Source organism: Phocoena phocoena, chromosome 17 (genome assembly GCF_963924675.1).
Source record: "Phocoena phocoena chromosome 17, mPhoPho1.1, whole genome shotgun sequence".
Classification (NCBI taxonomy): domain Eukaryota; kingdom Metazoa; phylum Chordata; class Mammalia; order Artiodactyla; family Phocoenidae; genus Phocoena; species Phocoena phocoena.
In genome coordinates this window covers 46000527-46017759 of record NC_089235.1, presented here as the reverse complement: position 1 = coordinate 46017759, position 17233 = coordinate 46000527, and the positions used below count along the sequence as shown (strand labels likewise).

The 17233-nt window shown below is 41.1% G+C and overlaps 1 protein-coding gene across 1 annotated transcript; it reads left to right on the top strand.

The window, feature by feature from the left end:
• The first annotated feature begins 8571 nt into the window (after nt 1–8571).
• ZNF706 (zinc finger protein 706) lies at nt 8572–15282 on the top strand. The gene is made up of 4 exons (XM_065895648.1): nt 8572–8670; nt 11792–11928; nt 14067–14174; nt 14976–15282. The coding sequence occupies exons 2-3, from the start codon at nt 11794–11796 to the stop codon at nt 14160–14162; spliced, it is 231 nt and encodes a 76-aa protein (XP_065751720.1). The 5' UTR covers nt 8572–8670; nt 11792–11793; the 3' UTR covers nt 14163–14174; nt 14976–15282.
• Nucleotides 15283–17233: the final 1951 nt, after the last annotated feature.

Below are 17233 nucleotides of genomic sequence, written 5' to 3'. Positions count from 1 at the left end.
ATAATTCTTTAAGTCAATTCTTTTGGTATTTTTCTCTATATCTCTGAATAGCCTTCTTATACTATTATTTCTTGAAAGTTTTTTCCTGGTTTTGGGCATTATGTAGGGACTTTACGGTAGGGGATAATTTAGTTCTCTTTCAGCCCATCCCCCTACACGGCCTCACCACACACAGAGTTTTCTCATTCCCCCATCCTCCCAGGAAAAGTATATTTGTATTTATAATTGTGGTCAGATCCATACTTACATTATTATCATTATATAAATGCTATTCATAGCACTCTCTCTGGTACTTAAGAGGGCTCCTCACCGAGCTTGGAGGGATCACCCAGGCATATATTCATTCAGCAAGTATTTATAGGATGCCTACAGCATGCCAGACACTATGCTCAATGCTGGTTACACACGGGGGGTGAAAAGAACTCATACAGAACCTACCCATATGGTGTAGGACAGTGGCCCAACCTCTGGAACCAGAGTGCCAGGAGTCACATCTTAGCTTTTCTACTCCCTAGCCATGTAATCTTAGGTCCTTTACTTAACCATTTTGTACCTTACTTACCTAAGAGGTGTTGGGAGGATTAAATGAATCAAAACATGTAAAACACATGTAACAGTGCCTGGTAGATAGTAGAAACTATATAAGTATTACATATTTTTATTCTTTTAGGAGTCAAATGGAAAGAAGACATTTTATGTACATTCTACAGGTATACATACATATACACATATACCTATATACATGTATATACACTGTATCTACAACAAATTACACAATGTAAGTCCTAAGGATGAAAAGTACAGGGCGTTATGAGAGCACTGAATCAGAGGAATCCTCGTTTAGATGGGGGCTCAAGGAAGGAACGCTTCTCTGAGAATGTGACATTTCTGCCGGAAATCGAAGAGTGACTAGAAAGTAGATGGAGGGGTAGAAGCACATGACAAATATCACAAAAGAGGGTAGACCATATATCAAGTCCCCAGGGTCGGAAAGAACTTGGTAGGCTTGAGGAACTGAAAGACCACTGAGGCTGGAGCACAGCAAGAGACAAGAGTGTCAAGAACCCAGACAAGGATTTGTGAGCCATGAAGAGAGTAATGGATTTTATTCTGTGTGCCATGGCTGGCCAGTGAAGGGTTTTAAGCACGGAAGTGTCCTGAGCAGATCTTTATTTTAGAGAGGTCATTCTGATTGCCTAGAAGTGATTGTATTAAAGAGGAGCTGGAGGGAATTCCCTGGCGGTCCAGTGGTTAGGACTCAGCGCTTTCATTGTCGTGGGTCCAGGTTCAATCCCTGGTTGGGGAACTAAGATCCTGCAAACCGTCAGGCACGGCCAAAATAAAAAAAAAAGGAGGGGTGGGAGGGCGGAGCTGGAGAAGTTCTCCACTTCCTGGTAAGTTCATGCCCCAGACAAACCAGATGAAAGATGGTGATTTGGATTAGAATAATGGCAGTGGAGATGGTGAACAGTGGACAGAGTCAATGTATATTTTAGAGTTGAATCAACATGACTTGGCAATAGATTGGAAGTGCCAGCCAGGGACTGATAAGTACCAGGACTAACAATGAGGCTTTTGAAATGATTATCCCGGTGGATAGCAGTGCCTTTACTGAGATAGGATAGATTGATGAAAAGGAGATTTGGGCATGGCAATGGAGAGAATATTGGACATTATGCTCTTTATTATTCTAAAGCAAGTGGTTTTTTCAATATATCAGCTTTACTGAGCTATAATTCACATACAAACCACTCAACGTGTACAATTCAATGGTTTTCAGTATATTCACAGAGTTGTGCAATCATCACCACAATCAATTTTAAGGCATTTTCATCATCCTCAAAAGATAATCCCTACTTATTCATACCTATTACCAGTCACTTCCGTTTTCCCGCAATTCTCCCAGCCCTAGGCAACCACTAATCTACTTTGTTTCTATAGACTTACCTATTCTGGGCATTTCATATAAATCCAATCACTCAATATCTAATCTTTTGTGACTGGCTTCTTTCACGTAGCATAATGTTTTCAAGATTCCTCCATTTTGCAGCAGGTGTTAGAACTCCATTCTTTTTTATGGCTGAATAATACTCTATTTTATGGATATACTACATTTTATTCAGCAATATGGCAGCTGCTGAATATCTGAGTTATTTCTATTTGGCATCTATTATGAATAGCCAAAATGCTGCTTTGAACATTCATGTACGAGTTTCAGTGTAGATGTATGTCTCATTTCTCTTGGATATAGACCTACTATTGGAATTGCTGCGTCACATGGTCACTCTGTGTTTGACTTTTTGAGGAGCTGCCAGAACGTTTTCCAAAGGACTCGCTATTTTACACTGCCACCAACAGTGTGTGAGGGTTCTGCTTTCTCCATATTCTGTTCACCACTTATTATCTGCTTTTTTATCACAGCCATTTTATTTTATTTTATTAATTTATTGATTTTGGCCACACCGTGCGGCTTGCAGAATTTTAGTTCCCTGACCAGGGATCGAACCCAGGCCCACGGCAGTAAAAGCACCGAGTCCTAACTGAGGCAGGAGACAGATGGGCCCCAAGATGAGCAGCTGGAGTCTGTCCCCTGTGGACAGATACTCCAAGATAGAGATAATGGCAAAAGCAAAGAGGAGTTGAGCCTGTCCAGATAAAAGATAGAGACCACATATTCCTAATTCTCGAAGTCAAGGAGACCTTCCCAACTACATACGTGCAGAAAGGCTTCTTGGGAGCCTAAAAGGGAGGCGGCACCACCCCATAGTAAGTGATGTCAACCTACCCATAAGCCTCTTCACTAGAATCCACCTTGGCTACGAGATGCGTGAGCACACAGGGGAGGACCCAGAGATAAACCAAATACGGACTCAGAACCAGGCAAAGCAAGATGATTGGCCAGAGGAAATGTGGAAGAAATGTCCCATATAAGTGATTCAAACTACCATGACGGCGCGACCCTCTCCCTGAGTCTGCCCACGTGTGCCTATTCACACGTACTGTTTAAGGTCCTAATAAACACTTTACTTGTTTCAGTACTTTCCGCCTCTTTGTGGAAACTCATTTCTACAAAGCTGATGGGCCAGGGCCCTTGTCACTGGCCACTGGCCCTCATGGTCTAGTGGCTGGGATTCAGCACTCTCACTGCCGTGGCCTGACGTCAATCTCTGGCTGGGGAACTGAGATCCTGCCTCAAGCCGCTGCAGGCTGAGGCCACCCCGGACCACCAGGGAATTCTCAATCATAGCCATTTTAGTAGGTGTGAAGTACTATCTCAATGTTTTGATTTTGCTTTTGGCTTATGATGGAGAGCATCTTTTCTTGTACATATTGGCCATTTGCATATCTTCTTTGCAGAAATATCTAATCAGATCTGTTGCCCATTTTTTAACTGGGTTATGTCTTTTGTCATCAATGCCTTAAGTGTCATATCTAAGAAGGTTTTGTTTAACCCAAGATCATGCAGGTTTACTCCTATATTTTCTTCTAAGAATTTTATAGTTTTAGCATATACAGTTAGGTTTGTGTCCATTTTTGATTAATTTTTGTATATGATGCAAGGTAGGGGTCCAATTTCATTATCTGCATTTGAATATCCAGTTGTCCCAGCACCGTTTATTGAAAGGACTGTCCTCTCTTCATTGAATTTTCTTGGCCCCTATTTTGAAATCAATGTGAAGATTTACTTCCGGATTTTCAGTTCTATCCCATTGATCTATATGTGTATTCTTATGCCTGTACCACAGTCTTGATTACTGTAGCTTTGTAGCAAGTCTTGAAATTGGAAAGTATAAGCCCTCCAACTTTGTTCCTCTTTTCAACATTGTTTTGGCTCTTCTGGTATGAGGAAGAACACTCCTGTGTGTGTCTCCTCTACTCTCAATACCTACTTCACTACACTACTTCACTGCTGATACCAGATATGTAGGTTGTCCAAACATCAAGAAATTTTGCAACACCGGGTAGGTGTCCTACAATGTAACTCAACTCTGTCACTATCTACCTACAGATAGCACCCTATCCCACAGGTTAAGGATTTAGTCTTACAAGGTTTCAGTCTTACAAGACTGCCCTCACTTCCACTTCAGATGCCTATTGCATGTCCAGGTTGTTACCTGCACTTCTGACTGATGGGCTATAAATCAGAGGTTCCCACAATCTACTCTGTAGCTATGATTTAATTTGCTAGAGCAGCTCACAGAATTCAAAGAAACATTTACTTATGTTTAAACTGTTATTATAAAAGATGTTATATAGGACAGAGGGTGAGGTCTAGAAGGGCTCTAGACACAGGAACCTCTGTCCCCATGGAACGGGGATGTGCTACCCTCCCAGCATGTGAAGGCCCCATTCACCAACCGGAAGGCTCATCAAATCTTGTTCAAGAGATTTCATAGAGCTTGATCTCCAGCCCTCTCCTCTTTACCTTCCCTGAGGTCAGTGTGTGGGGCTGAAAGTTCTAATCATTTAATAACTGGGTTTTTCTGGTGACCAGCCCCGTCCTGAGGCTATCTATGGCCCCCAACCTAAATCACCTTATTAGCATAAATTCAGGTATGCTCAAAAGGAGCTTCTTATAAATTACAAAAAACACTCCTATCATTCAAACATTCTGGGGGTTTTAGAAACTTTTTAGGAATGGGACAGGGACAAAAACCAAATACATTTCTTACTATACCACATCTGGGGTCCTTAGAACTTCCAAATGAACTTCAGAATAACCTTGGTGATTTATGCAAAGACATCGGTTGAGATTTTGATAGGGAAGTGTGTTGAATCTGCAGAGCATTTTGGGGACTATTGCCACCTTTATAATAAGTTTTTTGATCCGTGAACACGGAATGCCTTTCCATTTATTTATGACTTCTTTAATATCTTTCAACAATGTTTTTTTTTTTTTGCGGTACGCGGGCCTCTCACTGTTGTGGCCTCTCCCATTGTGGAGCACAGGCTCCGGACACGCAGGCTCAGCGGCCATGGCCACGGGCCTAGCCGCTCCGAGGCATGTGGGATCTTCCCGGACCGGGGCACGAACCCGTGTCCCCTGCATCGGCAGGCGGACTCTCAACCACTGCGCCACCAGGGAAGCCCTCAACAATGTTTTTTAGTGTTCGGAAAGTAGGTTTTGCACTTCTTTTGGTAAGTTTACTTCTAAGTATTTTGTTCTTCTTGATGCTATTCTAATACATCACATTATTTTTAAACCTACTTTAACATCTCTGAAATTGTGATGCCTTACAATCAAGAGTATTTTAGTATAATGCCTTCAACTGGAAGCAATTTTTTTATCTTGGTGGACATAAATGTGACTTACAATCAATAGCTTCTTAGATTCAATACCATATAGCACCAAATGTGAAATGTCTGTGAAACGTTGAAGTGGAAATGAAAAATAAACATTTGGGTATATTAATTTGGAATCAGAAGAGAGGTCTGAACTGGCGATAGAAATGTGGGGTCGTATGAAGTTCATTATTTAAAGCCACAACTTTTCCCTTTGGGTTAAGCGGGTAGAGAAGACAAGAGAATCCACCTTGCAGCCCTGAGAAATCTCAACAAGTAGAAGTTGAGCAGAGGAAGAAGAGCCAGCAAAGGTAACATTTTTGTTTTGAGTCTATCATTGTCATTATTGCTGTTGTTATTATTTGTCACTAGATGGAAGGACCTATAGGGGCAGGAAATCGCCTCCTTTGCCTCCTTTGTTCTCCAATGAACCCTTGAGCTGAGCACTGCACTACTTTTTTTTTTTTTTTTTTTCCACACTGCGTGGCTTGTGGAATCTTAGTGCCCCGACCAAGGACTGAACCCAGGCTGGGACCTCAGCAGTGAAAGCACCTAAACACTGGACCACCAGGGAATTCCCAGCACTTCACTACATTTAGATATTAACCTACATGCCACAGATAAATCCATGTTTATCTGAGAAAGAATATATTGACTAACCACCAGCTGTTTCACCCCTGAAAATCTGACACGAATACAAATAAATAAATAAGTCTTTCAGGTCTTCGGAGCGGCATTATAATCTGATTGGGATAGAAAATAGGCACAGGCTTACTGCATATTAACCTAGAGTAATTGTCTCAGGCAGAAGAGGAAAAACAGTCAGTAGAAGTACTGTAGCATTCACGATTAAAACCAGAACTATGTATAAAAATTTTTCTAAGGAGTTCATATCCCATTCGCTGTCACATTTCTATAACATAAGTAGGACACCAGCTGGTAGTTATGTGAATTCATCTGCCTTTCATTTACTGTTTGTCACTTCACAGGTGTTGAATCTTATTCATTCCTTCTTTCATTTTTTTCCCTTTGTATTTTAAATGCCCTAACCATCATATAAAGTTACCATAATACCATATCCTCTATTGTGGTTCTCCACCAGGGGAGATTTTGACCCAAGAGGACATTGGGCAATGTCTGGAGACATTTTCAGTTGTCACAACTGGAGATGAAGTGCTACTGACATCAAGAGGGTAGAAGGACGGGGATGTTGTTAAACATCTTATGGTCCCTAGGACAGCCCCCATAACAAAGAATTATCCAGCCCAAAATGTGATTTGTACCAAGGTTCAGAAATTTTACCAATGGGGATAAGTTTATATGTACATGAAATTTTTAGGGGCAAAGTCCATAGCATTTACCAATTTCTTGAAAGTGATATAACTCAAAAATTTAAGAAACACTGGTTTCATGAATATTTCATCTAGGCCTTGGTATGAATGAATATTTCATCTAGGCCTTGGTAACAAGTGACATATTAACCCTATTTCACAACAGAAATCACCTTTCTAGTTAAAAAGACTTATCTTTGCCAATCAGATTTCCCTATCCCTTTCTGTTGTCCAGTCTCATTCATGGCTAGACAAATACAGATTTCCTGTCTTTGGGTTTTCCAAGTACCTCATCCACCTCCTATTAGCCAGGTTAATATAGTTATTATGGTTATGGTGACTACTAATAATTAAGCTATGGTTTCATGAAATGTCACTATAAGTCCTGCTTCCTTTTCAATCCCTGCCATGTTTCAATTCCTGCTTTCTTTTCAAGTCCTGCTTTCTTTTCAATTCCTACCATGTTTCATACGCTGCTAAGCGCTGGGTATATAGTGGTGAAAATGAGCTTACAATTGAATACTGGAGAGATATTAATAAAATTTGAACATGTAACTTAAAACTGCAATACGGAAGGGAGGGCGTGAAAAGTAAAGGCGAGAGGATCTGAAATGAGGTTGAAAAGGAAGGACTGAACAACCAGATCGTTGTCATATGCCACCCAAATGCAATAAGCAGTTAACCCCTTCCTGGCTATTTTAAACAATTTGGCGATACACATATACCAGTCCAGAAAACTTGCTATGTACTTATGTTCAACTAACATTTCCTGGGGCACTGACAGGCAAATTTGGGAGAGCGGAGGCTATGGGTCAAGGTGGGACAGTCAAATGCAAGACCCTCCTTTGTTGTTTTATCTGTAGTTCTAATTACAAACCAATGTGTGCTGGGGGGCGGGGGTGGGGAGGTTAAGAAAAAGCCGACGTCTAAACATGCTGCCCTTTCCAGATAAACATTTAATAATCGTTACAATCGCCATCACTCTTGATTCTGATATTGGAAATTAGCTGTCGTAGCCTATAAATCAAGACCAAAAAACCCACAACTTAACCATTTCCCTAAGTATTAACAACTCTGTATATTGTTAAGTAGTCAGCCTGAAACGGTCAGGGGGGCCTAGCCGGCAATTTTCAGTGAGACAGTCAGGCGTGAATCTTGAACTCACTAAAACCCCCAGAATGGTCAAATAACTGAGGTTTCCATGGGAACGAGGTAAAAGGTAGGTGGTGAGAGAACAAAGGCCGCGCGTCCCAGTTCAGGGCCTCCCGGACCGCCGGCCGCACTGGGGGCGGAAGCGGCGGTGTGCCAGGGTGGCGGGCTCCGGGGTCGGTGACCCACACCTCCGCGGCGCTGGCGACCCTCTCCGGGATCCTCCCCAGGCCGGGGCACAGGAGGACGCCGCCGAGACTGGAAGCTCGTGAGAGGGGACGCAGGGGTCGAAGCCTGGCCGCCGCCCCAGTGAGTGAGCAAGCGACTTGTGAATCACACTGCGGGCCGTCACCCGCCAGGACCGAGATCACGCGGCTCCTAGGGCCGGCTGAAGCCGCCCAGATGGAACACGCAAGTGAACGGGGAGGCGGTGCGCCGGGGACAGAGCGCGACGTCCCCTGCTGTTCCAGTCTCTGAGGGGCCACCGTCCCCGCCAGGCCCCGCCCCCTCTCGCTTATGTAATAGAGGCGCGCTGCCATTGGCCCGCGCAACCGGAAGAGGCGCAGGCGCGCAAGCGGGTGGGGGCGGAGGGAGGCCGCGGCAGGAAGGCCGGTGGGCGGGGGCTGCGCTGAGCAGGCTGCGCTGGGGCGACTGGGAGAGCTGTGCGGTGTGCGCGAGCACGAGGTGTAGTGGCCTCCCCCTAGGCTGAGGCGGCGGCGGGCGCGCGCGGCGGCGGGTGCGAGGCGCGGGCTGTTGTGCTCCCGGCTCTCCCCTTTCCCCTCCTTGGCGGGTGGAGGAGGCCGAAGCGGTACTGGGCGCGCTGCGCTCCCCTTCCTCTCCCTCCGGCCACCTACCCCGGCCCTCTCGCGCTGCGCGGTTTCTCCGACGCAAGACTGTCCCGGCCCGGGTGAGCGGCTGTGGGGCGGTGCTGACGCCGCAGGACTCCTGGGAGCCGGGTGGGGGCCCTGCCGGCGGGGTCGGCGGGGACCGTGGGGGGTCATCGCGGGTCGCGAGGGGCCGCCGGCCTGCCCCGCCTCCCTGGGGGTGGCCGAGCCCGTCCGGTCCCGGCGCGGGCCGCGGAAGGACGGGAAGCTCGGGCGTCTGCCAGGCCCTGCAGGTGGCCGGGTCGCAGGCCGGCCGCGGCGGCGGAGCGGTAACCCGCCGGCGACAGCAGCTGGTCGGTTTCTCGAGGCTGGGGCTCCCTGTGGCCGAAGGGGCCGGGTTTCGGGCAGCCGAGGCCTCCAGGAGGCGCGTCTCGGGCCGGGGTCCGTGAGGAGTGGCGGGTAGGTAGGGGTTGTGTGGCTCTGGGTGGCAGAAGAGAGGAGGGAGCTCTCCCAGGCGGGAGAGGCCGGTTTGGGAAGGAAGGCGCGCTGGGCTGCAGCTGGGCTCAGCGAAGTGCTGGGTGAAAGAGACCTCACTGCTGGTGCTTTCATCCTCTCTCCTCTCCAAAAGGGATGTATTTAAAAGGCTAGGGTCAGGATGTTGGTCACTGCTTGGGCCTCTTCGTTTTAGATGCTTGTGGAGAATGATCCTACTTCTTGGATCCAAAATCTATTTCTCTCTTACTCGTTTGTTTTGGTTTTAAGAGGATCTTTGGGACAGTGCTTACTTGTTGCCTCCTGTAAGAGCTCCTCATTTTGGAAGAACTCCTTATTCCCTCTACTGCTTCCCTCTTTGGAGCCCCCTCAGAAGACCATACAAAATAAGAGTTATATTAAAATCAGCTTTTAGGTACTTATAAAGGACTTCTTGCTCCTCCGTTTGTTGCATTTAGTCAAGGAGAAGTTATGCTTGGTTACGCTTAGATCTTGTAGAAAACTCAGCTGGCTTGAGAATAAGTCCTAAGTCGAGCTGCCCAAAAGCAGGTGGTTTGTTCGTTTGCATTTCTGCTTTCAGAAAGGAAATCAGTGCAGCGTGTTGCTAGAACTTAGGGGCCTACCTTAGGCGTTTAGACTGATTCAGTTTCCCTTACCTGGTGTTTTCTGTTTTAAAAATAAGAACAAGCAACCACAGTCTTCTATTTATTAAAACTTCTATGGCTTTTTGTTACTTTTGTTAGATGACAATGAAGATGGGTTAAATGTATTGTTAATGTTATATTTGAGGAGAAATGGTAACTGCAAAAGTTAAAAATAATGTGTATCTAATGGCATTGCTTTCTACAGATCACTGCTTGAAAATGTTATCAAAATAGCTAATAACTTCTAGATATCAAAGAAACCTCTAGAATTAGTAGCTTACCATTTTATGTTTTTCTTCCTATGTAAAACAATTAAGAGGTTACCCACACAGTGTATTAACATACGTAGCATAGCATACATCGTGTGGAAGAGTTCAGATCTATGAGAGAACTGAAGTATTCTAACATAAGGTATTGATACTAAGGCAGTGAGACATTAAGAATGCTATAAACATTAGGATGCATAAAGATTGAATACCTATCATCCAAATAATACAAAAGTATCCAAATCTGTTTCCATGGGAATTGGTTTGTAAGCGTGCCATAAATATACATTAAAAAAATCATTTCATTCAGCTTGGAATTAATAAGAATTTGGTTTTTAAAAAATAACAGAAATGATAGGCTTCAAGGGCTAAGACGTCTGGTAAAATTTACCTTTATTTGGTGAGAATGGGGTTCTAATATTAGGCTAGCATACTAAACATTTTTGTAATTTGTTAAAATATTCAGCCAGCTTCCTAGAAAAGGATTGATCCTTCTTTATATTTTGACTTCTGGTTCAGTGTTTAATGCTAGTGGGAACTCGTCCAATTGATGTGTTTATTTTTTCAGTTTCCCTTTTTCTTTTTGGGAGAAGCTCAGGTGTTTCAATGAAATGCTTTGACCTCATACCTGTTAACTAGTTAAGGTTCCAGTCAGAAAAAGCTAGCACTATTTTCTGGTGAAGTTATAGATCCTTTGTGTGTTCATGTCCTGCAATGACTTAAAAGTTTAAAGTTTAATTGCAGTGCTAGTCAAAACTATCCATAGGAATTCTCCTTAGATCCTATTTTAAAGTATTTAAAAAGCAGCTGAGACTCATTATAGACCTTTTATGAACAGATTTAACTTGTGTTGTCTTAAAGGAGTCTTTAATTTTAATGAAAAAATAAAAGTAGTTCTTTTCCCTTAATTTTTAACCCATGTTCATTTCAGATAATCAGTATTAAAAAGTGGTATCTTTCATTTTTGTAAAGGTACCCTTAATCTTATTTAATAATTTGTCCAGCAATCCTACGCATACCATTTTTTTTTTTAAGAAAGAATAGCACAGTAGTTTCATGAAACCTGAGTATTTAAGAGAACGGTTTCCATTGCTCATATGAGCTCCTTTAGAGACATTAGATGACAGCTTTTATTTCTCTTAAAGTTGTAAGAATCTCAGGTCGCACAGTGAATACTGGAAGGGGAGAGTACCTTTGCAAAATGATCAGACAAATGATTGAGGAAGGGGCTAAACTGTTTTTGGTAAACTTTTGAAGATTACATACAAGAAAGTGTACAATTCTTAGGTGTATAGCTCAGTGAATTTTTACAAGTGAATCAACCTGTATAACCATTACCTAGATCAAGACACAGAACATTATCAGTACCCCAGAAATCCCCCTCATGCCCTTTCTTCCCAGCGTTACTTCCTGGATTAGTTTTGCCTGTTTTGAACTTTATACAACAATATGTTCTTTGTATCTGGCTTCTTTCCTTAATGCTGAGATATAACCATGTTGTTTAACAATAGTTTCTTCTCTTTGAGTGCTGCATAGTATTCCATTGTAGAAATCTGCTACAAGTTATGTATCCATCTTACTATTAGTAGGCATTTGGATTGTTTCCAGTTTTAGAAACAGTGTACCTGCACTTCTGTTGAATATATACCAAGAGTGGAATTGTGAGATTATAGAGTAGACGACTAGTTTTCTACAGTGGTTATATCAATTTATCCTCTAGTAGCATTGTATATGAGAATTTGTAACTCTGAGAGTGTTATCATACTTAGATTTCACTTTAATGCCTCAACTTCTGTTTTTAGATATGGCTCGTGGACAGCAGAAGATTCAGTCTCAGCAGAAAAATGCCAAAAAGCAAGCTGGACAAAAGAAGAAACAAGGACATGACCAAAAGGCTGCTGCCAAAGCTGCCTTAATATATACCTGCACTGTCTGTAGGGTAAGGGGAATTGAAAGGCTTAGCTTTCTCGTGGACAGTTCTTTCATTAGAGATTGGTTTGTATAGGTTAAAATTTTGCAAACATGGCGAGATAAATGCTTTACTTGAAATAGGAGATTTGAGAACTGGTTGTGTTAGGAACCCGTCTTCATTTATCTGTTCCACAGTTTTATATATATACGTGTATACACATATATACACACGCACATATATATGCTTTTTGTTGTTGTTGTTCACTCCGTGCAGCATGCAGGGTCTTAGTTCCCTGACCAGGGGTTGGACCTGTGCCCCCTGCAGTGGAAGTGTGGAGTCCTAACCATTGGACCGCCAGAGGAGTCCCAACAATTACATGTTTTGGATAGCTCCTTTGGCCAGGCACAGTTTTCTTGGTGTTAGTGAGAAGGAGTGAACAAAGCAAAATCCGTTTCCTCATGGAGAATAAAGATGTCTTCTTAAGGGCAACACTTTGAACTTTAAAAAAGGTCAGATTTACATTCTTAATTTAGAGCTATGTAATATACCTCTGGTTATATTAATTGGTTTTTTTTTTTTCTTCGCTACATTCATAGTTATGATGTCTGCAAAACTAAATAGAGTATATTCACACTGAGGGCTTTTACTAGAATTAATGTGTTTTATTAGATTTGAAGAATAATCATAACAGCTGCTATTGAGTGCTGACCAGGTGCCAGACACTGATCGAAGTGTTTTACATGCATGAGCCCATTAATTCACATAACAACCCTATGGCATAAAGTACTTTTATTCTCATTTTACGGGAGAGTAAATTGAGTCATGGGGACTGAATAACTTGTGCAGGGTCACCCAGCTAGTATGCAGAAGAGCTAGGATCTAAACCCAGGAGGTCCAGCTCCAGAGCCCACCTTTTAGACCACTATACCACACTGCCTTAAAGAAGTTTTTCTTAAATTCCAAGCCAGGGTCTCTTTTTTGCCTGTTTGTTCAAGCTCACTACCCTTGAAGTTAGTGAATAAAAGTGCCAAAGGAAAAGTGCATAGTGAGGTTGATCCAGTTACAAGAAACTTTTTTTGTTCCCCCCAAAGCCCCATGCCTAGGTAGAATTGGTAGTAGGGATGGGAAGGGATCTTGATAAGACTTGATTCCTGGACTAAAGTTTATCATTTATTGAAGTATTACTGATGAAATAGAAGTTCCTAACTACATAAAAGTTCTCATTAATCTAAGAGAGGAAATCTGTTACGTTAAATAACCTGTTCATAGTGAGCTTTGATATACTCAAAATAATGAAATTGAGCAACTTCAGATTCTGTTTGGAAAGAGGCAAGGTAAAAGTAAATTTCGCTAAATTACTAATGAAGAAATACCTTGACCTAAAAGTATTAGAGTAGCTCATATATTTAAAAACTCAAAACAACAAAAAATGCTTATTTCGTGTTTTATCTAGTGTAATGTGCTAAAGAACAATTGACGGTCCTTGCCTAGGCAAGTCAGTATAGTGTAGTATTTGAGATCTGAAGTACCTAGTACTAGGTTAACCATAGGTATTGGACAAATTAATCTCTAGGTTTTAGTTTCCTTAGCACATAAAATGAGGATAGTAGGACCTGATTTAAGATTACTGGAAGGGGGCTTCCCTGGTGGCGCAGTGGTTGAGAGTCCGCCTGCCAATTCAGGGGACACGGGTTCGTGCCCCGGTCCAGGAAGATCCCACATGCCGCGGAGCGGCTGGGCCCGTGAGCCATGGCCGCTGAGCCTGCGCGTCCGGAGCCTGTGCTCCGCAACGGGAGAGGCCACAACGGTGAGAGGCCCGTGTAGCACGAAAAAAAAAAAAAAAAAAAAAGATCAGTGGACGGTTCTATGAGAATTCTGGTAACATACTTAACATAATGTGTTCGGTAAATATTACCTATTGTTTACTGTTAATCAGATAAGAATACTTCATTCTGTGTGACCCTTTGTATGTGAAATGTGGGAATATGCTAGGAATTTCTTTGTTACAGGGTCCTTTTTCATATGCCAGCCATTAAGTTATAGGAATTTAAAAGTGTTTTGCAATAGTTGTCAATCGTGAGTAGTCTCAGGACTTTAAAAGTTAGCACGTTTTTATTTCACGGATGAGGTCTAACTCTTCTTTTTTGCACAATTTTTTAAATTAGACACAAATGCCAGACCCTAAGACCTTCAAGCAGCACTTTGAGAGCAAGCATCCTAAGACTCCACTTCCTCCAGAATTAGCTGATGTTCAGGCATAAAGTTGTTTACAGGTAATTGACCTCTTCTTCTTTTTGTCCGCTAATGGCAGGGCTGTATAGGAGAGCAGAATTATCTTCTGTAATTGTAAAATTGATTTCTGTCGTCTAGCTGAGACTTCATTACTGAAGTTAATGTTTAACTTTACAATTGTTAAAAGTCCATTTTCCCAGACCATATCCTTTCAATGCCTTTGAAACATCCACGTTTTTAACCACTGTAGGCAAAAATGGCGTGAGGTGATGCTGGCCCACTCTGGTCCAAGAATGGAAGAAAGTTTTCAGTTTAAAGAAAATAACTGTTATAAAGGTATTTAGAGTCTTGATCCCAGAAGTGATGCAGACCAAAGTTTATGAGTGCTTTTTTGCAGGTATTTTACTTAGAATGCTTAGTAGAGCTTCTGAGTACGTTAAAATGTAAGGCAAAATGTAGGCATTCACTGTACAAACTAGGTAGTTGCTTGAAAATAAATCAGTTTATACTTTGTGTGGTTGGATTTTTTTTTCTAAATGGTGGTGATGGTATATGCATGAGTATTATTTTTAAAGTAAATTCATCAAAGATCTGTTTATAAAAATTCAGCTGACAGATCTGTCAGACTAACTTCGTCGTTTAGGCATGTTGTGCTCTTTTTGAATTTTATTTTTTTATACAGCAGGTTCTTATTAGTTATCTGTTTTGTACATGTTAGTGTATATATGTCAATTCCAATCTCCCAGTTCATCCTGTGCTTTTTTTTAAAGACATTTGAAATGCATATAAATCACATTTGTGTAATGCTTACGTTCACCGAAAATCTTGCTTATGTTTTGTAGGTGAATTCGTGACACCTTTGACTCTCCTCCTGTCTCAGACCTTAGGTAACAAACCTGCAGCTGCTTTTCTAACAAACTGTTGATCAGCAAAAATAAAGGGGCTACAGAAACATTCATTTTTATGCTGTTCCCTTTTGGGCTTCATGCAAAGACAATTCTGTGTAAATGTACAGTTGACTCTGATTTGGAAATCTGAAAATCAGTCCATCCTTGTTATAAAAAATTTTTTTACAATTGTAATTATATTGATGTTCATATTGTATAAAATAACTCATTTAATAAAGTAGTACTTTGATTTTACAACATCACAGGATAAATGGTTCTAGAAATTCTGTTCTAACTTTCTACATTATTTGCCTTATAACAGTCTAATGAATTCATCAGCTAGAATTGCAAGCGCAATTCTTATCTCCCTTTCTAAGTTCAGGGGCATGTTCATAGTTAAACTAGAGCAGACTCATTCATTAAATTTGTGCACACGATTTTATTGGCAGCTGCTGACCTAGGTGAAGAATGACTTACCTGCTGCCTTAGTATATTGCAATCATGTGTCATTTTCCCCTCTGATTGTTTCTTGTGATTGAGGTTGGAATATTTAAACTTGCTGTGTGACCTGGCTGTACCTACCAGCCAGGTCTAGCTTGTAGATAACTGATAAATTCCTTAAAGTGGTTGGATTGTCAGTCAGCCCGTCTGAAAAATTAGGTTCTGAAGTATATGCCACAATGAAGTAATCAGCCTGCTGTTCATACAAAATACGATGGAACATATGTGAACTGGTAAAATCTATCTTTCATAAATTATACTTGATTCTTTGAAAATGGTTCAAGTTCTTTCATTTGAAATTGAAATATAATTTTCAAAGGAGTTTTTGGAAGTTAATAACAATTTGGCCAATTTATGAATGGATTTTGCATTAACAGAAAGATTGGAATGGCTTGTGACTGGGTTAATTCCCAGAACCTTCTCCTTCCTTTCCTTTTTAAGTGAGTAGTTGATTTTTACTTTGTTCTGGTTCCTAAAATCAAAGGCTGTGTACAGTATGACTTCTGTCTGAACTAGAAAAATATTAAAATAGGCCAATATCCACATTTTTTTGGCTCTAAGGATGGGGAAGTGGGTTGGTTCCGATGAATGAGGTAAATGCTACCCAGTTAAAACAGACTAATTTGGGTTTCTTCTAATTTGCTTTTGCCAACTATTAATACAAGTGAAACCGCTGTAACTCAGTTTAAATTTTAAAGTTGATAGAATAGGAAGAACACTCAAATATTTACTGGTAATTGCTTAGAGCCGCAAATCTGATCCTGTGGATTACAAAATGCATTCCCTCTTTCTGCTGTAACTCATCACTGCATTTGTTTTGTAACTACATATTCTGCCCACCTTGTTTGTCTTCACTGTAAGTTTAAAATAAGATATTTCCAAGGAAAAGCTTCAGTGGTGATAGTTTCTTAGTAACTCCTATTATACTCTTACTTTAAAAATAGTCATTTTTTTCATGTATTTGATTTCCTCAGTTTCAGATTTATTATTTGTTAATTCCCAATATGTTAGTTACCAGAACATTAGAGTTGGCCTAATTGCTTATAGTGGTTATTAACAGAAGTTCTGGTTAAATTACAATTTAAAAGTTTTTAAAAGTGCTTTGAGCATATGTATGTTTATGTTAGTAACAAATCATTTAAAAACCTTTTACAAGTTTTGGGTTAATTTTTTTTTATTTGTTTTACTGACTAATTCAGAATAAAAGCTTTATGTTCTTGTATTTAACCCTTTTTTTATAAGCAGCTGAGGACAGCGTATTTAACTTTAGATCTCAGTGATAGGGAGATGGCTGCATCGATACAGCATAAGACATTAATTCTTTCATGCGAGGATTATTAGTGCAGTCCCCATTTTTTGTGTTTGGCTTAAATCGGTGTAAGGGGAAGATTACAATTTTTAAACATCCTCATTAATTTGAAGATTCTTTAACAGATCACAGCAAATTTCATTATAAAACTGTTATGGTGTCTTCAAAGACTTGATAAAATACACAGAATTGCTCCTTTTGTATTCTGTATTGCCATTAGTTGCCAAAAGGAACGGGGTTAAGATTAAACTTGTTTCCATTCTCCTTCGTATGCATCTACATCCCCATGTTTAACTGACACACTGGGGGCTCAGTTGTGTGCTGTAATGTCTTATTAAAGAAGATATTAAAGAAAACTAAATTAGTCTAATTTCTTCTACATTTTAGGAAATTTTTATATTGC